This window comes from Lissotriton helveticus, chromosome 6 (assembly GCF_964261635.1).
Source record: "Lissotriton helveticus chromosome 6, aLisHel1.1, whole genome shotgun sequence".
NCBI lineage: Eukaryota > Metazoa > Chordata > Amphibia > Caudata > Salamandridae > Lissotriton > Lissotriton helveticus.
Genome location: NC_136067.1, coordinates 652,772,922 through 652,797,130, shown reverse-complemented (window position 1 = coordinate 652,797,130; position 24,209 = coordinate 652,772,922). Strand labels below are relative to the sequence as shown.

At 44.8% G+C, this 24,209-nt stretch overlaps 1 protein-coding gene across 1 annotated transcript in view; it reads right to left on the bottom strand.

Annotated features, from left to right (window-relative positions):
* BCKDHB (branched chain keto acid dehydrogenase E1 subunit beta) overlaps window positions 1–24,209 on the bottom strand; it is a 1,266,052-nt gene that overhangs the window by 1,174,327 nt on the left and 67,516 nt on the right. The window contains exon 2 of the mRNA XM_078648121.1: window positions 20,551–20,628. Within this exon, the coding sequence (XP_078504247.1) occupies window positions 20,551–20,628 (78 nt within the window). The remainder of the gene's footprint in view (window positions 1–20,550; window positions 20,629–24,209) is intronic.

Sequence of the window (24,209 nt, the reverse complement as noted above, 5' to 3'; positions counted from 1 at the left end):
CCCTGAGTGGTGTGGTGGTACTCCTGAGTGGTGTGGTGGTGCCCCTGAGTGGTGTGGTGGTGCCCCTGAGTGGTGTGGTGGTGCCCCTGAGTAGTGTGGTGGTGTCCTAAAGTGATGTGGTGATGTCCTAAAGTGATATGGTGGTGTCCCTGAGTTATGTGGTGGTGTTGTGAGGCGTGCAGCAGTGTGAGGCGTGCAGCAGTGTGAGGCGTGCAGCAGTGTGAGGCGTGCAGCAGTGTGTGGCGTGCAGCAGTGTGTGGCGTGCAGCAGTGTGTGGCGTGCAGCAGTGTGTGGCGTGCAGCAGTGTGCAGCTTGCAGCAGTGTGAGTCGTGCGCCAGCGTGCAGCAGTGTGAGTCGTGCGGCAGTGTGCAGCGTGCAGCAGTGTGCAGCGTGCAGCAGTGTCCAGCAGTGTGAGGCGTGCAGCAGTGTGAGGCGTGCAGCAGTGTGAGGCGTGCAGCAGTGTGAGGCGTGCAGCAGTGTGAGGCGTGCAGCGGTGTGAGGCGTGCAGCGGTGTGAGGCGTGCAGCGGTGTGAGGCGTGCAGCGGTGTGTGGCGTGCAGCGGTGTGTGGCGTGCAGCGGTGTGTGGCGTGCAGCGGTGTGTGGCGTGCAGCAGTGTGTGGCGTGCAGCAGTGTGTGGCGTGCAGCAGTGTGTGGCGTGCAGCAGTGTGTGGCGTGCAGCAGTGTGTGGCGTGCAGCAGTGTGTGGCGTGCAGCAGTGTGCAGCAGTCTGAGGCGTGCAGCAGTCGGAGGTGTACAGCAGTGTATGGCGTGCAGCAGTGTGTGGCGTGCAGCAGTGTGCAGCATGCAGCAGTGTGAGTAACAGTGTGCAGCAGTGTGTGGCGTGCAGCAGTGTGTGGCGTGCAGCAGTGTGTGGCGTGCAGCCGTGTGAGGCGTGCAGCTGTGTGAGGCGTGCAGCCGTGTGAGGCGTGCAGCCATGTGAGGCGTGCAGCCATGTGAGGCGTGCAGCAGTGTGAGGCGTGAGGCGTGCAGCAGTGTGAGGCATGCAGCACTGTGCAGCAGTGTGAGGCGTGCAGCAGTGTGCAGCAGAGTTAGTAATGCAGCAGTGTCAGCGTGCAGCAGTGTGAGGCGTGCAGCAGTGTGAGGCGTGCAGCAGTGTGAGGCGTGCAGCAGTGTGAGGCACACATACCTACCCATAAACGTACCCCTCTGAAATAGTCACATAAACATACCCCTCTGAAATTCTAAACATTCATTTCTTAAAATTAAAACCTGGTGTTATTTTCCATCCATTGGAGAATGTACAAGTATCAAGTGGAACAAAAGGAGAAAACAGCCTTTGTGAAATGAAATGCCCACGTTCTATTTCCCAATACAGTTCTGTCCTCTCTGAAGGAAGCATAAAGAGGAACCAACACACAGGGGGAGTAGGGGTAAGGAACAACGCAATAAGAACGAGCCGCCCTCTAGAGAGAGGGGGTTTGTAGAACAGAGAAACAAAGTGCCTTACCACCAGGGCAGGGGGAGCAAAGGGAAGCAAATAGCAAATATGCAGGAAGAACAGATGAAGGCATAAATAAGAACACTGAAGAGCTAACAGCGGAATTGATAAAAATTGTCGCACATGCATTGCAAGGAATCCATTGTAGGAAAGTACAGAAACATCAAACTGCATAAAGTGAGTCAAGATGAAAGGTGTGCAGCACATAAGAACCTAATGGCATTTGCAGGTCAAAAGCATGCTAATGTACTGGCCTATAGGGTCCAGTATGTATTCTATTTAGTATGGAGCTGGTCGAGGACCAAACTCAAATCTGTGACTGTGACGGGAGCAGCACAAACTGAATTTTGTGTCCATGCTAGAATCAGATTGTTACGAATGCTGATTCCAGCCACTGGGAAGTGAGTTACTGAGGAAGTGGGACAAGAGTGCAGGGCACAAACAACAAAGAGGTCCTTACTCCTTTCCAAGGATGTGAAAAGAGATCACTCAACCTCCTGCTAGACAATGTACAGACACCATACAGATACACAGACACACAACCACACTGCAAAAGTTACTGTCTAGTTGTAAAAAGGAGAAGAATTTGGAGAGCTGTACAACCAGGCCAATATGTCACCTGAGTGAACTCATATTGAGAGACCACCAGGGGTGGGGACATTACAAACAGAGGAACTTGAATGAAAGTGAAATGTAACATGATGCTACAGCTGCGACCTCAGCCGTGGTCTCTCGCTCTTGCAGTATAGGAGATTGCTAGTTCCGGGGTGTTCTTAAGTTCAGAATAGAATTGAAAGAGGAGACTAAATAGGGCAATTGAGGGGTACAGGGGGTGCTGAAAACACAAGAATGTTAAAAGGGGCAGTCAATTTACAGGATGGAACAGAAAAAGAGGAGGCTATAGAGGCCAAAGGGTAACCATTTATTTACGACTCGCTATAGTGTTACTGGGATGAAATGCATCTCTTTTTCTCGTGCAATCTGCAGAAAACAAACCTGGCCAGCAGAGAGACACTCCACAGCCAGAGAGTTGCAGATGCCGTTATGGTCGTAAAGTTGTAGCGAAGACTACTTCTGCAGGACAAACATGATGGAACTGTTTTAACAGCTAGCTGCAGTCACATGTTTTAGTCATGTAACATACGTCTGTGGCCCTGGTTTCCCCAGGGAGTGAAAGATCAGGAGCAGCGATGCAATAGCGATGGTCGACACTCTGAGCTATGTCAACTTCATGGCACCTGGCTGCTGCCGTAATACTGTGAGCAACCATGCTGTTGTGACGCAGGTGGCTGGAGCAGATCCCAGGGTCATGGCACCGAGCGGCTGAAGTCAGTGGGGAGAGAACTGTGCGGCAGCTGCGAGTTGGGTGTAGCATGCCGCTCCCAGCCGAGGAGGGCCTGTGGGCTATAAAACACTCTCTGCATGTTAGGTGAGTGATTGGGCTCCTCGATGACCCATATTTGGGCGTGATCTTGTCTACTAGACTCAGCATGTGTGGCGAAGAGTACTGGGGTGCAGTGCCCAGCTTGCAGTGCTGGTTGGTTCGCTACCCTTGTGGTAGCTGATTGCTTCATTATGCTGCCAAATAATAAAAGTGAGTGCTGTGCTGCAATATAAAACAGTGCAGTGCCCGTGTTGTTAATCTGAAAGCAGGTGCCATGCTAAAACCTAAAGCGCTGCGCTAGGGGGCAGGGCGAGGATGAAGGGCTGCTGGCGCCATTGTTGACATGTGTTGATTGATTTCGGAGAGCCTCACATAAAAGAAATCTGCCATCCTCGAACCAGAAGCGGGCTTCCAGTTTTAAAAAAAACAACAAAAAGCGTCTCTTAAAACCACTGTGCTTTAAAAAAACATATACATATACATATATATACATATATATATACATATATATATATATATATATATCAATGCTCGAAGGTGTCTACCTTTGAGTAGCACGCGAACATATATATATATATATATATATATATATATATATCGGCTCCAATCGTTCCTCTCTTCAAAAAACGATAACGCACTCGCGGGGGGTTATGTTACAGCAGTTCTTTATTCGGCTTCGGACAAGAAAGAAAACAGACGCGTTTCAGACCTAAAGTCCTTCGTCAGTGTATATATATATATATATATATATATATATATATATATATATATATATATATTTATTGTGGCATTAGCAGCGTTAATGGCACAGCCGCCATTCACGAAGGAAAACACATAAGATAAAGCGCGGCTGCGCTACTGCGCTGCTTAAAAAATCATTGAAAGTATTACGAAAGTATATCAAAAGTTCAAAAAGCCACACAACTAAACAAAGCGCCACAGGTTGGTAAACTGAATGCGCCCAAAAGTTCTGTAAAGGCATGTACTAATAACAAGCTCTCTGCATTGCTGTGGCGGGGGGGAGCGGGAGCGCATTCCTTTGAAGTCTGATGCGGGGGCGGGGGAGCGGCAGCCTTTGAAGTCTGAATGGGGAGGGAGCGGCAGCCTTTGAAGTCTGATGCGAGGCACAGACAAATGGTGGTGTGTGACGTGGCTGGCTTGTGCACGCGCCTGTCTCACATGAACTGCGTCTAATCCGCCGTTTTGGTAGACTTTTCTTTTCCCCTACTATAATCTCGCCAGCAATGCGCAAGCGCATTGGCAGGCGAGACCTAAAAAGGCCAGTCCTCGTGGGAGGTTACAAAAGTTGAAAAGGCAGTACTAAAGAGGGACTACTAAGCCTACTGGCTAATCAAAAGCAACCATTTAGAAAGGGCAGGAGCAGGATCCAATTGAAAAAATGGGCGGAAAATGGGTGGAGCTTTAAGTCCATAACTGAATACAGCATTACAACAGTTATTATAGGTGTTGAAGTATGCTTATTAGTGGAATGTATAAATTAACATTTGCTACACCATTTTGTGTCCTGGCCGCCATTTCATGTACTATTTGTGTGTAGGTCTAACCCAATTCTGAGAAATGTTACAGGCAAGGTTTTGTTTCTTGTGCAGGCCACCTTCGTACTATCATGTGTCTGTGTCAAGACTCCCCCACACCTGCCTGGCAGTTTGACAGCAACCCAGAGTTAAACGGCCTTGAAAGTATTCAGAGCTATGTGAGATATGAGAGTGGAAACGTTTTGTTTTTTGCTGTCTGCCTGCACATGTTCCGTGCCAGATGGGGAAATTCCACTGTGGACGTGTTATTAATCAACTGTGAAATGCATATAACATGTCTTTGTGCTTTCCGTAACTCAGTTCCTCTGTAGCATTCCTTGGGGACTGTGCAGACGGACCCGCTCTGAGCGTATATAATAAATATATGTTTGTTATATTCTCCAGTGATTCCTGACTCTTACTTGGTTTGGAAGGCTGAAAGGTGGTCTGTGGAGACCCGGGTGCCCTTAGGTTACGGTCACTTCCTTCTAATGGCACCCGAACATGATCTCCATCGTGGTATGTCCCATACAGTTTCCACAGACGGAAAGGAGGACGAGGACATCATCAGGTCGGACTGACGGCTCAGGGATCCCTGCACGAAGAGATAAGTTTCTCTGAGTTGCTGCCCCGTCCCACCAGAGATTTTCTCGCCCAGCTTTCATCCCGACTTGGAATCCTGAACGGCGAACCCGTGAATTGACTATTTAGTCCAAAAGAGTTGGCAGTGGAGAATTGATCTATCTGTGCGCCTGACACGAGGTGAGTCTGTTTCAGTTTATGTGGTACCACTGTAAATGGGTTTTGTTTTTGCATAAGGACTGTTTTGGTAAAAGTGTTTGCAAATAATTTGTCAGGTAAAATAAGGACCTTGTGTTTTCCTTGTCAAGTAAAATAAGGACCTTGTGTTTTCCTTTACAATGCCTGGTTTTAGTAAGTTTAAATGGTTATGTTGTTGTTGTGGTTCTGATGATGCACGACTGGAGGAATCCCAGCCTGCCACCCCAGAAAGAACACCAAATTTCGATATTTATAGGAAATACGGAATAGGTCCCATATTGTTTGGTACGTTGTGGCACAAGTATACTAAGGGAAATGTTGAATTACAGTGGCCCTTAACAGGTACCTTTGATGAGCAGAAAATGTGTTTCCTTCAAGAACATAGAGGCATAGTAGACAGTCGATGTTTGACTCCCTTCGCATGTGGCAGAAGGAAGCCAAACAGATGGGAATAAAAAGTGAAAGGGATGCCCGCCGCCATCAATTTACGGACAGTTACACAAAAGGCAATGGTTTACAAGAAGGGGAAAATAGAGGAGGGAGTGGAAAGGAAGGATACGGAATTCACGTTACAAGTGGACAAAAGTTACGTGACTCAAAGTTGCCGGAGGGAGGAAGAAAAAGATCCATTAATAAATACCATGTTAGACACTCGTCCACTTCCGCCATATGCCCCACAAAACGTATATCCGGTGCTCCCCACCGGACCTGTTCTGCCTCCTGTATAGTCCTCTACTTCACCCTCGCCCCTTACGTCAGCAGACCAAACATCTGTACCTATGTTACCTGTTCCCGTTACCACACCTGCCTCGAGCCGGCCCGAACAACACAGGCCCAGGTGGGTCTGCAGGAGAAACGAGTAGTAAGAAAACAGGCTAAAGTCTAGATGAAAGGAAGTCTCTCCACCCCATGGATATTTGGCAAACAATGCAACATTTTGATGCCCTGTTGCAAGTTGATGCTTTACTTGACAATGTGTGAGACGTTGCAGGACAAACGGATGGAAATATTAGGTCATGACCCTCCCGAACAGATACAGAAAATGTACGAAGAAGTGATGGTTGGTGACGTCATGGGGGATAAACTATATTTCTATTTAGTAACGCTTCTTGCTCGTAGAGATAAACTGTACTTTTCCAGCACCAAACATACCAGCAATTTTGCCATGCCGAGGTCCCCAAATGTACCATCTGCCCATCCCTGCAGTATTGAATGCACAAGGGGGAATAGTCACGGCAGCCGTTGACACCCGTTTCCAAGAAAAATGGGTCTATGTTCTGTGGAAAAGGGGGGAGGTTTTGGCACTCAAATCCACATTGCCTGACCCCTGGAAAAACCAGACATGTTATTACGAAGAGCTTACTGAGGCAGCCTCCTCCTGTGTTATGACTTTTGCAGACATCGGAATGTTATTTGGGCTTCTAGTCCCCACAGATGTCTGGCGACAGATACACACAGTGGACCATGTTGCTAAACTGGGTGAAAAATGGGATGCCATAAAGGGGTGGGATCAAGAAAGGAAGCCAGGGGACAAACCAAGAGCTGAGATACTCTACCTGGACGCATAATCACACATATGCAGATGCTCATTGCACCCAAGAAGGGTAGTTGGGAAAAACTGTCAGCATTGTCGGACTTCTTTACTAGATCTGAGGAAACATTTTTGGATTACAGCGGACAGGATATGTCTACAGAGGGTGGCATCCGCCTCTTTGTGGATAGGTTCGTCCACAATCTCCTTCCCAAGATAACGACTAAATTAAAAGCACCTGAAAGAACCTGGGTAACATCTACTACCTCTGTAATACTGCATATGGCACAGTATTATGAGCATACAGAGAGTGAAGAAAAAGATAGAAGTGATCGAAAGAATAAAGATCTGAAGACAAAAGTATTAACCCCTTCGACGCTGATGACGAGCTGGGCTCGTCATGAGGTAGCCTCCTCGCACGCTCATGACGAGCCCAGCTCGTCATGAAACATGGGAATGAGTAAATCTCAGCGTACGGGCGGAATTCCGCCCGCACGCATGCGGTTAATGCAACAGGCATATAGGGGTAATACTGGAGGACGAGGGCTCCAACAACCCCTTTTGCGTGCTAGAGCATCCCCCCCACGACACCCTTGGGACAAAATCAATGTGCCTAATCCAATGAAGAGGGCCATTGGCATAGCCAATGGCCCGTACTCGTGCGCACAGCTGCAACTCCCTCCACTAGGGTAAGGGGTCCTGGTAACAGGTGCTGTGGGAACAACAGACAGCAGTACGCTGCTCCCACTGCAGGCCGCCCCAACAATATTTTTGACAACGCACAAGACATACAGTACTACAATGACAATTATGACTTTGACGATGTGACAGGGTTGTCCTTCAGCTAGGACAGCCAGGGACAGGGTAAGGGACCAGTTCACATACTTGTATATCAGTGTGGCCTTATGTCAAAGTGGACCTGCAAGGTTCTACTAATTAATTTTTGGTTGATACAGGTGCTACCAAAAAGGTTTCAACACCCGGTCCCGGGGACCCCTGTCTGGCCCTATTAATGTTTCAGTGGGTTTTTCGGGAACACCAGTTGTAAGCCCCATTTCTCGCCCCCTTGCCCTTACCGTCAGCCCCTTTACTGTGGATTCCCCATTGCTCTTGAAGTCAAACTGCAGTGAAAGTTTGATGAGTTTGGATTTGTTGAAAAAGCTGCACGCTACCATAAATTGCTCACCTGATGGTGTTTTCCATTACAATGGATCCTGACCAAGCAATGCCTGTACAAGAGTGACCCTCTTCCCCCAGACTTCGATCAAGTGTCACCCACATTATGGGCCACAGGCGACACTGATGCAGGCCTGTTACACATACCTCCAGTTTCCATTCAGGTGAAAGAAATGCCATACTACCACAAATTATCCAATACCAAATACCTAAGGATGGAGAACAAGCTCTCATTCGTATTATCCAGGATTTGATATGTAAAGGAGTTGTTGAAGAGACAAATGGCAATGTATATAACAGTCCTATTCGTCTGGTTCTAAAAAGGGCAACTCGGGATTCCCCAAATAACAATGATGAAGTATATCGTTTTGTGATTGATTTGCGCAAGGTCACTAAGATATTGGTTCCCTAATTTCCAATAGTTCCTGACATTACCACACTCTTGACTATGGTCCCATCTACTGCTAACATTTTCTCCATCATTGATTTGAAAAATGCATTATTTAGCATTCCCGTACATCCAGACAGCAGATACCTGTTCGGATTCTCATTAGCTGGCAAAAGTTTCAGATTCTGTAGAGCTCCTCAAGGCTATACTGAAAGCCCTAGTATTTATAGTCAGGCATTGAAAGGCCAATTGAATTTACTTGTACTTCTTCCAGATAATATCATGATGCAGTATGTTGATTTTTAGAAATGGGTTTTCTGGTTGGCTAAGGCTAGCGCCTAAGCTAGGCAGAAACCACCACTCTAGTCAGGGCATGGGAGTTGCACGCTGAAGATGACCCCTGCTCACCCCCTTGGCAGCTGGGCACGAGCAGTCAGGCTTATCTCAGAGGCAATGTGTAAAGTGTGTGCGCAACACACACACTGCAGCAACACACTAGGCACACCACAAAAAGATCTCCACACAAGTTTATATATATAACTAGCCTTTGTATTATCCAAAACACATTAGAATAGTAATCACACAATATACACTGAGCCAATTGGCACTAGGCAACATTTACAGGGGATTATATACACATGACAGGGCCAATTGGGCCACTGTCAGAACCATCACAAAGCACAAATAGTAAATGTAGAACACAACCAGTAACTACTGGCAAAACACGGTCCTCAGCATTATATCCTGCAACATAAATCAAATTATTCAATCAGTATCACGTCAGGCGTAAAACACATTCTGCGCCAACCTCATAAGCATAAACACATTATGCAATAAACCTCACCAGTATGCAATAACCGCATAGGCATAAATCATATTAGAGGCATAAATCAGGGTGCATAAATCACATTTATCATAGGCACCACATAAATCACCTTCGGGCCTGGCGCCCTACCAACCTAACACTGACCCCTTGGCCAACTGGCCTTCTCAGAGTGCTCAAATGCCCTATGTCCAAAATGTCAGGGCTGGCTGCCACTGCAGCAGAATCAAAGGTGCGCAATTGCGCGGGCACTACTGTGCCTCCTGGGTCCCCACTGAGACTCTTCACAAATGGCCTAAATGTAGCAGCTGCCCCTAACTGCGGTGCAGCTGTGAAAAATAACTGTAGGCACTAACTGGGCCATCTGAGCCCAACTCGGGCATTCCCGGAACAAAGGAACCCAACGTTGCAGCTGCCCACTGTCAGGCGGGGCAGCTGTGGCAAAGGCCTGGCACCACGGTGCCGCCTGAGCCCCACTCTGGGAGTCTTAAAACAAAAAGTACCACCTTGGTGTAGCTGCCCGCTACGGCGGTGCAGCTGTGAAGAAAACCAAAACAGGCCAAACGACCACCACTAAAGTGGTGCCCCACTCACCTGGGCTCTTCCTCTGCTGTCCTCTGGATCCGACGCTCTAGTGAACCCACGAGGCTCTAGCCGGCTCTAGACTGCACGTGGGGCTCTCCTCACCACACGGGAGTCCCGCCTCGACTCAGGTGCAGTGCTGGCGGTCTCCTGCTCTCTTTCTGGCACGCTGGACTCCGGCCGTCCTCAATGCAAGGTAGGCTCCCGCCCACCACTTGGCTACTTCTCACAGGGGCAGGCTGGGAGGCTCCGTCTCAGCTCGGGGCTCCCACCGGCACACAGGGGGCCTGCCTTGTTCCACAGCACGTCCGGCATCCTCTCAAGCGAGGCCCCGCCCACAACCAGGCAAGATGCCGGTCTTCCGGGCCGCGGCAGTGATTTCTCCTAGCAGCGAAGTGGGGGTGGGCTCCCGCCTGCATACAACACCACAGCGGGATGGGCACCCGCTAAATACACACACAAGCGGGTTGGGCACCCACTAGTTAAATCCACAGCAATGCGGGGTGGGCACCCGCTAGAGAGCACAACTACGCGGGGTGGGCACCCGCTCGTAAATACCAAATGCGGGGTGGGCACCCGCGAAAAACATGCATAAAGAGGTGTAGGCTCCCGCTAATTGAATCCACGGCAATGTGGGGCGGGCACCCGCTTCTAAAGCAGCACAGGGGGGGAATCCCCCATGCCGGGATTCCCTCTAAAAGGGGCTGCAGCTCCGCGCTGCGTAGCCCACGATCTTCTTTTGGGGCAAGAAGCAAAAAGTCCTTAGGTATTAAGAGGGCAAAGCTGGGCCCAGGCAGGCCAGCACACAGGGCCCTCCAGCAGGGAGGCAGACCCTTGTGGCGGTTCCTCCTGGAGCCCAGCAGCAGCAGGCCCCTTCAGCACAGGAACAGCTCAGTGTAATTCCATTGCGGAATTCTTCATCGCTAAAGTTGAACGCATTTATAACTCTATGAGCGTCCCTATGATGGTAAACCAATACCAACCAGGACCAACGGCCGTGGATGTACCCCCCTCTCCTAAGGTAGTGGTAACGAACTGGCAATTGTTTGATGACAACTCATTTCTCTCCTGCTTGAACAGTGTAAGATCTGGCTCACCACGTGATCCAGTGCCTGCAAAGATCTTAAAGCAACTGGATCTTGAATGCCGCCGAACTCTCATGAGACCCCTGAACGCCTCCTTGATTGAGTCTCATGTACCACAGGACTTGAAGCACGCGATGGTGGTACCTCTTCTGAAAAAGGCAGGCGCGGACATGTCAAACCTTGCTAATTTCAGACCCATATCCTTGTTGCCTATTTTATCTAAGGTGCTGGAGAGGCATGTGAAAAGCCAACTTACCCATCTTATTGAAAACCAGGGCTTTCTACACCCCTCTCAGTCCGGCTTTCGCGCTAATCATTCAACAGAGACTGCACTACTTGGGGTAACGGAGAGGTTACGGCACGGTATCGACCGCGGAGAAACATCTGCCCTCATCCTTTTGGATTTGAGCGCGGCGTTCGATACCGTGTCTCATTCCATCTTATTGAACTCTCTCCGGTCCCTGGGAATAGAAGGCCCTGCATTGGCCTGGTTTGCCTCCTTTTTAAGTGAGCGCACTTTCCAGGTCTTCTCTGCGAAAGCTACATCTGCGACTTGTCCTTCGGCGTATGGTGTCCCTCAGGGGTCCATTCTCAGCCCTTTATTATTTAATATTTACATCAAGCCTCTTGCTTCCATCGCGGAGGATGCCGGGCTGACCATTTTTTCATACGCCGATGACACGCAAATTGTCTTTTCCCTCTCCAGCACTGAAGCCAACAATGTGTCTGGCTTGAAAACCGGATTGTCACTAGTGGCTGAGTGGATGCAGAGTCATCTCCTCAAGCTAAACGGTGACAAGACCGAGATCGTTATTTTGGGGAAACACAAAGATCTCTGGGGCCCGCAACACTGGCCTTGTGCTATGGGTCCCCTTCCTCAACCGGTCTCGGTGGTACGCAACCTTGGATTCCTCATAGATGACAAGCTTTCTATGAGGCAACAGGCTACCAAGGTGGCTGCCATCTGTTTTACCACTCTGAGATGGCTCCAGAAAATCCTTTGGATGTTACCTTATGCCACCAGGAGAACTGTTGTCCAGGCGTTAGTAACATCTCGCCTGGACTATGGTAACGTCCTCTACCTTGGTGCCGATGTCGCGACCATAAATAAACTACAGGTCGTGCAAAATTCATCGGCTCGTCTCCTATGCAACATCCCGAGGAGATCCTCGGCCACCCAGGCCCTCCGAGATCTACATTGGCTTAAAATTTCAAGTCGCATCAAATTCAAAGCCTTATGCTACCTTTTTAAAATAAAACAGGGCTCAGCCCCTTTGTATCTTCAGAGTCTTGTGCAATCTTACAGGCCCAGCCGTACATTAAGATCGTCGGCTAATTGTGATTTTGTCATTCCTAGATTCAAACTTGTGAAGATGGGAGGAAGATCTTTCTCCCATCTCGGCCCCAAATCCTGGAATGCCCTACCTGTTGCTCTGAAGACTGAGACCAACATGCTTTGCTTCCGCGAGAGATAAGAAACCCTACTTTTTTTAAAAGTTTCCTGCTGTTCCAACTGCTATTAATGCAGTAGTATTGTCCATTATTTTCTACTTCAGTCTATCCCTTGCGACGGGAAACCCATTGCGGGTAGCTATCGCGCATTATAAGTTTTAAATAAATAAACAGCACCACATCATGGGGTCACAGCTCCTATATTTATAATGCACATTCATTTGTCTGCCCTGGCACAGGGCTTGGGGGAACCAGCAAAAACTGGTTCAGGGGGAATTGGAGCATTCTGTTTACCAGGCTTCTCTTCCCCTTTGTCAGGTGGGGGCTCTGTGATCAGACACACAATAGGGGGCGGAGCCAGCATTGTACAGGGCAGGCATAATCCTATTCAGGGTCAGGGGACTACTCCTCCCACTACTCCAAATGTAGATGTACCATTCAGCCTAGTGCCGACTCACCCTGGCCCTCCTGGAGCCACACACACCTCACCAGCCCCTGTCACTCAAAAGCACACAGAAATGCCAACTTCTATAAGTGGTATTTCTAAAATAGTTATAATAAATATGCACACACCATTGCGCAGCATTTATTATTACCATTCCAAATATACTAAACTTGACCACGCTGCTCCTCTCATATCAGGAATTACCACTAAAACACTTGTCAGGTATCCCCAATGCATTCCTATGGGAGGGCAGCCCCATAGTAATGAGAAAGCAAAATGGCTGGTTGTCACTACCAAGACATGTCACACACTTAAGGTACATGTCCTACCTTTTACCTACAATGCACCCTGCCCATAGGGCTAGCTAGGGCCTACCTTAGGGGTGACTGACATACAGTAAAGGGGGGAGGTCACAGACATGGCACACACTTTAGGTGCCACGTCACAGCAGCAGTAACACTGCACGCACAGGCCCTGCAATGGCAGAGGCTTGAGATAGGTTTGCAAAGCTACTTTGGTGGGTGGCGCAATTAGCGCTGCAAGCCCACCAGTAGCATTTAATTTACCAGCCCTGGGTATGAGATACCACTTTACAAGGGACTGGCAGGTAAATTAAATAGGCCAAGCAGGTGTACCAATCTTACCATATATAACACAGAGCACACGCACTTTACACTGGACAGCAGTGCTAAAGTGCCCAGAGTCCTAAAACCACCAACACCATGTCAGAGAAAAGGCTAGGAGAAAGGCAAAACGTTTAGGGATGACCCTTCAAAAAGGGCCAAGTCCAACATTGATGATCTGCTCATAGCTTCTGATACCGAACAGGGTTGTAAAGGCAGCACGTTGAAATTATTGTTACATCTAGCACACCATGGACACAAAGTCTCTCTTTCGAAGTTTCATTATTGTCAACAAGAGGTCACCTATTTGGGTCACCTGCTGTTGAAGGTGGGCAGAAGGTTAACACCAGAACGCATTAGTACTATCAACAAGATGCCCCTTCTACAAACTCAAAAAGATGTACGTGCTTTTATAGGTATAACTTCCTACTGTCGCCAGTAGATTCATAACTATTCCTTCCTAATCAAACCCCTTCCTAATCAAACAAAAGATGTCCAGGAGCCTTTACCTTGGAAACCAAATTGCCAACAATCCTTTGAAGAAATAAAAACTGCGCTTTGCTCTGCTGAAGTACAAGGCACGCCTGACTATAACATGCCTTTTGTGTTATGTATGTCCAGGAGATGGCTGGTTGAGCGGTCTCTGTGTTGACCCAAAATTTGGTGATAAACGGAGACCTTGCGCTTATTTTTCTGCTTTGCTTGATCCTGTTGCCAGGACCCTCTTGAGCTGTCTGCGAGCGGTTGCTGCTACGGTCACTTCAATCAGACAATCGGCTGGACTCATACTCGATACTGAGGTCACAGTCATGGTTCCCCATGCTGTGGACACATTTTATAATAAAACAAGGACACAGCACCTCACCAGTGAACCTCTTACTGGCTACGAATTGACATTGTTCGCCAAACATATTACGATTAAAAGATGTGCCACTCTGAATCCAGCCACATTACTAACCCTTTTTTCCAAAAATGATACAGTTCACAAACATGACTGTATTTTCCAAACAGAGGAAGAGATGAAAGGATGGGTAGACCGGACTGATGTTCCCTTATCTGATTCCCAAGGAGAACTATATGCTGATGGCTCTTGTTTTAAATTACCAGATGGCACCACCACTGCAGCTTATGCTATCACTACATTGCACACAGTGCTAGAGACATCACAGGTCTCTTATCAATCTGCCCAGGCAGCAGAACTCATTGCCCTTATACGAGCTAGTGAATTGAATGAATGGTTAGTTGTCAATATTTACACAGACAGCCAGTATGCATTTGGAGTTGCACACAATTTTGGTCGCTTTTGGGCAGAGAGAGGGTTCCTTACATCGAATGGTACTAGGATACAACATGGACACCTGATATCCCGATTGCTATCTGCATTAGCACTTCACATGAGAATGGCTATTGTAAAGTGTAGTGCTCACAAAAAGGTGACGGATGATATAGGTAGAGGGAATGCATTCGCTGACCAGACAGCTAAAGAAACAGCTCAGACAAAGATGAAAAGAATGTTTATAGCAGGCCCAGCTAGATTGGTCCCAGACAATGCTATGTTTGAAAATACAATTGAGAGTGTGAAAGAAATAAAGAGTGAGGCCAAGATGGAGGAGTAAGCTATGTGGCAAGAAAGTACAGCACAATTGGATGATAAAGGATGTTGGATTGATTTGTCCGGGAAACAGAAATGGATGTTACCAGATGCATATATACTTCCCGGGGTTACCATGGCGTATCTCACATTAGTGCCAAAGGTATCTGTAAATTGTTGGCCCCAGTTTGGCGTAATCATATTTCTAAAACAGCTCAACAATTAGTGAAAAATTGTATGGTTTGTTTGATGCATAATCTAGGGAAGGGCACCCCCACACCAAATGGAAATTTCGCACCACCTACATTCCCCTTTGAGGTCCTTCAGATGGACTTCATTGAACTTGAGTGCTGTAACAATTTGAAGTATGCATTGGTGGTTGTGTGCGCGTTCAACAAATGGGTTGAGGCTTATTAGGTCAAAGACAATACAGCCACCACTACTGCAAGGTACTCCTAAAAGAGTTCTTTCCACGTTTTGGAATGCCGACAGTTATTTGAAGTGATAACGGCTCTCATTTTAATACGAAAGTGATTATGCTAATATGTGAAGGTCTACACATTAAACAGAAATTCCATGCAGCCAACCACCCGCAGTCAGCGGGGTTGGTTGAAAAATACAACAGCACACTGAAATTAAAATTAGCGAAAATTCAGGAGTCAACAGGATTGCAATGGCCTGATGCCCTTCCCCTGGATTATCTCTCTATGAGGTTGTTATAGGCCGCCCGGCAAATGTCTGGGGGGTGCCATGACCAAAAAGTTTTTCAGAAATAGACTACCCTGTCCTTTTACCTTTGACTAGGTGGAACCGGGACATAGCATTCAAGGGCCCATTTCAGATAAAACTAGCATTGGCTGGTACTCTGAAGCAGTTTAGGGCAGACATTCAACACTGGAGATCCCTGCAGCTCTCACTTCTGGGTAGATGTGCCTTGTAGAAGATGTTTATACACCTGAAGAGGAGTGAGAAGTATATGATAAGGGTATACCCTTGGCTTAACTAATTCACTATGCATTAACACAAGGAGAGGGGAAACCCAGTTATTTGTGAAAGTGTCTGTCTTGCCTGTATTAAAGACAAGTGAGCATAATGCACCCAGGTAAATCAGTGCTTGCTTCACAATTTCTCCGACAGTAAACTTTCTCGGAGATGGAGTGAAAAATGAAGAATATATATATATCACCCACAGGCACCTGTGGCATGTGTCATCATCGGACCCTCACCCAGACACTGAACGTGTATGGGTGGGCTCAAAACGTTTGTAAGTGGAGTTCTTTGAATGGTAGCAGTAAGTAAAGGCAGGGTTGAGTGAGTGTGTTAAAATAGTCTTTAAACCCTTTGTAACAAATGTAATATTCTGGGATCATGGGCAAGGTTAAAATAGATCAGCGTGATGCTTTTAGGAATTAATCTTCCCAGGGATCTGATGGGTCGACATGTTTCAGCCTTTATATAGCACGTGAGGGGTCAGCAGGCTTTCCTCAGGACCTCGTTTTTCCACTGCTTTTTGCGATAGCTAATTTTCTCTTTATTGCTTGCTGTTATTAAGATACGACATGGAGGGGATATGGATTACCCTTGATGTTTGTTCTGCTACACATTTTGTTGCTTGAATTTAAACTTTTCTTTTCAATTTCTACCACGAGGCATCACTAGCAGAGTACAGCTTCAAAGGAAACTAAAAAGTGTTCCTGCTGAATGTAAAATTGTTAGGTGCTTTTTTAAACTGTTAGTATTTTATATAAAGGAAAATCTTCATAAAACATTTTGTACAGTGGAGCAAACAGATGTGGGTCTAGATCATGTTTAATAAAAGCTATAGAAAATGTTTTTTGAAGAGACTGGAAAAGGATAAAGGCGAGAATGTGTTCAACGAAACAACAGCACTTTTATTTATTTGGAAGAAAATAAACTAGTTTACTTATCAGTGTCAATGTGTCCCCAACAGCTGTTCAGAAACTGGTGCCCAGTTGCAATTGTGTTTATCTAGGAGGATCTCATATCCTCAAGCAGGATTTTACAGATGCTATCTGAAGACAAAAGGTCTGAATTAGAGTTTGACAGAGGGTTATTTGGTCACAAACGTGACAATATCCTGTCTGCCTTATTGTAAATACATTATATCCTATAGCACTTGTAATGAGAAGGACGGTACAACAGCCATGTTGTGAAGAAGTAACCTGCCTGTCAAACTCTAAATCAGGCCCTTTGGGGCTACATCTAGTTTATACCAGGAGACTTTCAGTTCACTTAAATAGGCCCATGTTTTTTTAAGATGTTCAAGATATAACCAATGTCTTGACAAAATACCCAGAAACGTACTTGTTTGTAGATGTTCACAAATACCCAAGGCTAATCATACTATGGAATTCCTTGAACTCCCATATTCCCACTCCTTGAGTGGGATTCACAGGTGCGGAAAACTATGCACTTGTGGTGGTGGTCTCAGCACATGTATATGGGCTAAACCCATATCCCTTTGTGATTTTCTGGCAGGTCTAAAATAGGTAAATTCAGTCAAATGTAAGTTTATGACCAAATTTAAGTTTGTGAATGGGACCCATTGTTATTCTGTGACTGCTTGTCATACATTGCAAAGAAGGATCATCTGTTTTTGACACAGCACGAATTGTGGTGTTCAAAGTGGATTTAAAATTTGTATTTGGTGAATCTGTTCTGCACCAGATGGATCAATTAAGTGCATGGATCTTAAACATCATTAAATATGAGCATTCATAATTTAAAAGCCACTTGGGCAGTAAAAGTACTAAGGACAAACTTGAATTATAATATATGGGATTATATAATGAAGGTGCATGGGACTTTTTGAGTTCCATGGCTGTAGAAAAATGTTTTAAAAAGTGTGTGTTGGGTATCCAATTAGAGGCACCAGGTTGATGGGCAGGATTGGTACCAGAGAGAATCTAGACAAATAGGTAAACCCAAGAAATCAAGCTTTTCACTTTGTGGCATCCTGAGCGCTTCGTCCGCGCAATTGCTGACTGAAAGAAGGGAACGTCAGCTCATTCTCGACATCGCCTCCGGACATCACATTCTCTGAATCGCCTCCGAACCGGCTCCAGCAGCACACAGTACATCACAATGCCCAAAGGATTGTGGGTAACACTACGTGGCACGTCAAAGCGCATCCCGTCGACGTGGGACCCATATTGGGTGTGGGTTTTTTTTGTCAGCAGTATCGCGTGTGGTAACAGTGACACGCACAATGAGGGCAAACACAAATTGAGTTGGAATATTTGATTAGTGTGTCACAACATACACAAATGACACGCACACTCGAACAAACAAACAAGACTTCAACTTGGAGTATTTGTGCTCTGCGTGTTACAACAGTGACACGCACACTAGTAAGTGAAATTATCTGGGAATAATTAGGCTCTTTCGTTGCGCGTCATTGCAGTGATACGCAGACTAAAGGTTTACAATTAAAAAATAAAAAATAAAAATAAAAAGAGGAAAACAGTGACAATGCTATAATCTATTTCATTGTGTGTTTTTATTCCTACTTTTAAAGAATTTTGATTCAGACATGGGAAAACTAATGTGCTAAGGTGTGAATTATCATATCTGATATTTTTAATAGGAAAACTCACCTGTGAATTATTATATCTCATAGTTTTAATAGGAAAACTCACCCTGACTCATTGTATCTAAACTTTTTCAAGGGTTTTAGTGAATAATTTTAAGATCTCAAAAGAAGGGGTAGTGTGCAAGATGCAAAATGTGACAGCACATCCGTTCTTTTTGTCCTCCCCTGGGGATCCCCCCCATCAGATGGCAAAAATGGCGCAAGGTCTTTGAGAGATATGTAAGGGTTTGCGGTTCTAGTCTAAGTGCAGAGAGGAAAACTGCATTGTTGTTACACTGTCTGGGTTCAGAGGATCAGGAAGTGCTCGACCATCTTCCCGATCTAGATGATAGTAGTCTTAATGAGTATGAATTGTGCATAGCTAAACTCGACAAACATTATCTCCCAAAGGTTAGCACCATGTTAGAAAGGTAAAATTTTGGTCGCAGAGCTCAAATAGAAGAAGAAAGCATTGAAAATGACATTACATCTCTACGGAAACTTGCTTCTACATGTTAATTTGGTGCGTCTGTTGATGAACGAATAAGGGCTCAGTTTATGCTTGCTAGGGAAGGTATTCCTAGTACAATTCTAACGGACAATGGTTGTCAACTAGTTTCCAGAGAAATGGAGACATGTTTATCCAAACATGGTGTGAGACATAAAAAGTCATCATTGTACCACCCAGAAACCAATGGCATGGTTGAGAGGTTCAACCGGGTACTCAAGGAGACCATTAGGATGGCAAAATGTTCAGGGTCTGATTGGAGAAGTGAAATCATTAAAAAGGTTAAGGTTTATAGACTATCTCCACATGCCATCACAAGTAAAACACCCTTTGAACTTTTCAGGTCAAGGAATGCTAATACCTTGGAAGCGCCAGCTTGGATTAATGACTTACTGCCTAGGTTGGTTTCTACACATGAGGATTGTGATTGGAGATTACGTGAATCTCTTAAAATTGAAAATAGGAAAAGGTTTCATGATTTGGGAAAGAATGTAAAACAAAGTGTGTAAAAGTGGGTGATTGGGTACCTATAAAAAATCTGTGTAAGAAAAACAAAATGCTTTCTGCGATGTTTTTGAAACCTATTCAAGTCATCAAGGTTTTCAATAATGCTATCAAGACAGCAGACCATCGGATTCGGAACATGAACAGAGTTGTGGTGGTCAGGGAAGACTTTGTATCTAAATCTCGAGGTTCTGATAATCCAAATTCGTCTCCTCCTGAAGATCCAAATTCGTCAAAGTTTTCTCCCCAAGGAGTGCCATCACTTAATGTTCGTAAATCATCAAGACTTTCTCGTACACCTGCTTATCTAAAAGACGTTGTTAATTGAGACTTACTTATTTTTATTGTTTGTTTAGTAAGAGGGGAGATGTGTGGCATCCTGATGCTGTTGCTAGGAGCCTTAGAATGTTATGTGCACCAGCTGAGAATGTTATGTTTAGAAAGAGTTCAGTTAGAGCCTGCTGGATGTACTGTAGACAGCTCACCTGTGGATGGGATCCTTTTATCAGAATAAATTCATCTTATCTTCACTACCTTGTCTTGCACCTCATTACACCCTTGTTTCAGGTGATGCCTTGCGTAGTATCAACATCTTTAAATTGGCTCGACAGGTATTCGCTGTAAAAAAATGCTTGAGGGTGTGAAGGCACTGCTAGTGGTCAGAGCAGGAAGTGAGATTCCCAAACTCATGTGGTGGAAAGAAAAGGGTTTCTAACAATTATCTAACTTCCAAACGGGTACTGACAGCTCCAAGTGGGTGCCTACTTTTTAATATCTTGAAAAAGTTTATAAAGTGTTTACGCGCGTTAGCGTATCGCTTACTAATTGGAACAGCAAAGGGTGTCACACTGCTGCAGTGAGAGGTGTTAGCTATCCAACTGAGAATGGTGCCTCCCCACAAGTGCATTTATGTAACATACATGGCATGAAAAAGGCAAAGAACTTATTCACATACAGTAGCTTGGCTTTCAGTGAAATTTAACACTTTCTCACTAGACAGAAGACAAGTACTGACACAATTCCAAAGGGTCTATCGATGTACAAACCCATTAATTAATAACGAACATTAAAAATTTGAAATATCGACATATACCTGCAGTAGGATCTTTCGCCAATGTGTTATCCAGAGCACTAGTTACAGCCTGAAAAAGATTCATCTTCTGAGTTGGCCCTGGAGAAAAAACAAAAAGAGAAGAAACAAATTAACTATAAAAAGCACATGTTTTCTTCCTTCCATTTCTCTAGGTCTTAGTCAAGAACAGTCCCTGTCACTCCAATTCCCACAGTACAATGGCACTTCCAGACTCCACGCTCTATGGTCAATACAGAGACAAGCACTGTTTGAATATAAGCATCTTCTCCGTATTGACTGCTGTTGGTTGTAGTAGTTGGTGGGCTTGTGTAGCAGTATTCGGGAATACCCAAAGTCACAGTATTGACTAGCCAGCAAGACATTTTATCTACTGTACACCCCAAAGTGAGACCAGAAAAGTGAATGATAAACACAACACTGGTTTCTCTGTGCAGTCTACTTTTGTCATCAAATCACATAAGGATATTTTTTATTGGGAAATGTTACTGTTGGATGGTAGCTCCAGCCCTACAGTTCGCAGTGCTACCTCTCGGTGGGCGCTAACACCACAACGCCCCAAGAATGACTGATGCACCTGGGGCATATTCTGCCCATCACAACAGAGAGGTGAGACTTAATATTCATGGACATGATTCCTTGCAAATCAGGTCCAGACAGTGTCAGTATTCGCAAAAGACACAACTAAAAAATATACATATATATTTCAGTTCGGCAGCATTAGGGAATGGCAGTGGCATGGCAGTCCCATCCCTTTTTTGGTCTCCACTAGAGTTGGCATAAGCAGCGAGAATTAGCAGTTTCCTACAAGATCCACGAGCTGGTATGGAAAGGGGTGGTCAGGAGTGTTTGACTGCCATGGGAAACTTGAGGAGTGCACGGACAGGATAGGCAAGCCCTTGTTCGAAAATACACTCCCAAGCAGAGAAGGCTTACTTCCGGTAAATGTCCGGTAAATGCTATTGTACTGCAATGAGGCTGTTACATTTCTTTTTGTAAACGTCTTGATTTTGTCTTGTATTCTCTCAATGATCAATACAGTAGAATTCATCATACAACTAATTTGTTGAATTTATTGCGAAAGTCAAAATCTAAAACATTCTGCATGAGAAAGAAAAAAGGACCGAATGTGATTCAGTGTTTATTATCACAGCCCATACAAAACACATACAGTTTCTAGAAAAAATAGCGGGCTAAAACCATCTTTTTAATCTTTGCAGAAGCAATGTTCCCTTATAATCAAATGGAATGTCCATGTCAAAAATACCAAAAAGGGTCAGAATTTGCTAACATTTTATATAAACCTTTATATTGATCCTGTTACGGCTCACGGAGGACCTAGCCTGGCAGTTCGGACTGGACTGTTCCTATTGGTGTAGGGTGAAGATTCATTGGAATATGGCTGGGTAGAAACCGAGCTGGAATGGTGGGCAAAAGAACTATAAGTTAGAATGCTACCCAGAGTGTGTTTGACAAGGAGCAAAATGATTCTCCGACTTCACCTGCATTTTGTTAGTGATCATTGAGGTCAGTATTTAATACGGTAATTGAATATTCACTGGGGTGTAGAACAATATTTTCACATTGATATATGTGACAATTTAACACAATATTAATTAAATATTTTGCTTTAGTCAAACACGATTCATTTTTTTAAAGGACCTGATTCTACAGCACAGTGCTACACATTTGCATTTTACAAACATACTCTTGTAAAGTGAACAAATAATTGAAAATATGATATAAGAAATTGAAAATCCCATAGATGATTACTGAAGGGCAATTACAACCACAGCCATTCATGAATCCTTCAAGGGGTTTTAATGAATTTCCACATCCATATGTTATAGGGCTGTGGTTTGAGTCTGGCTGACCGATTACTTCTTCCGTGTACTATGGTACCCAGTTAGCCAAACAAAATACAAAACAAAACATAAATATCATTTATCTGAGAAAACAACAAAGGCTTCATTATTCATACCAAATGAATCACTAATATGAACGTTTTGTGATAAAATATCACTTTTTCGGCTAAATATATGCACCTATTTTCATTCAAGAAGAGTCTGCTTTTCTATCCCTTATAAATTATGGTAAGGAATGCCAGCAACCTAGGCTATTTTAATGATTCACTGTGAAATCACACATTCCTTTTTTCTATGTACACTGCGCTGCAAGGACAAAGCAAGAGGGAACACTATGTCCATTTCATCTATGTTTTAACACAAAAAACAGAATAATTCGTGATTGTAGCACAGTTTAGTTTTCAAGAAGTATGAAAGCATCCTGTTGTCAAGTTCTTTCATTGAAAGTTATGCAGAGCACACACTGGAAAATTTAAGAGGATAAAAGGGATACAAGTCTGTGGCAAAGTGATCTACATGCTATGCTTTTCTTGAAGTCTGTCATATGTCAGGAAAAGATGTGGAGGTATGAAGAGATATTACCTCTATACTTATTATCTCCGCAACCTACACACTCGAAAGGAGCTATGTTAGACTGGATAATATCAAGAAACAAAGATACTTCAATCCTCTCAATAGCGCCGTGTGACTGGTCAGACCACTATGCCATAACTTTCATGATTCCCACAGTGAAAAAGAGCATGACCACGCAACCCATCAAACTTAAAAAATGGATTCGAGATACCAAAGAGTCCAATATTGATCTATTAGTAGAAAGCTGTGAGAGGGACCTAAATCCACCTAATAACCTTCAGAATGTTAATGATCTAACACACCACTACACTAGATCAGTAGCGAATATTGTCAAAACCACCATGCCGCTAAAACTGAAAAGTGTCACAGAGAAGATAAAAAATCCATGGTTTAATGGGACATTGAATGAAGATAGGCGAAAACTGAGGATGGCTGAAAGAAAATGGAGGCAACACCCATCATCCCCCGAACTGAAATCCCTCAGAAAAATCAGAAACGAATACAACTCCAAAAAAGAATGTATAAGATCAGAATTGGATAATGCCAAAAATAGACCACAGAAACTATTCGAAATCTTAAAGCAACAATCCAATAAGCTAGCCAAATCTACCCAAGAGACTACGAAAACGAAAATAAGCTGTGAAGAATTCACGACATTTTTCACTGAAAAGGCCAACACTCTTGAAAGAGAACTCAAAAGCGCAGCTGACAACCTCCCCAACCACCCACCATCTACGATCGACACTCGATCGAAAACGGCCGATAACAGTACAAAAAACAAGGCACATTGGGATACCTTCAAATCATACGACCAAAATACCATCACCAAAATACTCTCCGATATCAAACCTAACAACCACTACAACGACCCACTCCCGTCTAAATGCCTAATAAAAATCAGCCATATTGTGATTCCTATTTGGACCAATATAATAAATGCCTCGTTATCCCAAGGGATCCTTCCAGATTGCCTAAAAACAGGTCAAGTTGTCCCCATCATCAAAAAACCCACAGTGGACCCGGCGGATCCTAATAACTTTCGCCCAGTGACCAATATTCCATTACTTGCCAAACTAATCGAGAAGTGCGTGCAAGATCAACTGAGCCAACACATCACCAACTTCTCCCTCCTAGACGACTACCAATCAGGATTCAGAACAGGACATAGCACGGAAACGGCGATCCTTCATATTGTTTAAGACGCACTACAGGCCCTTGACTAAA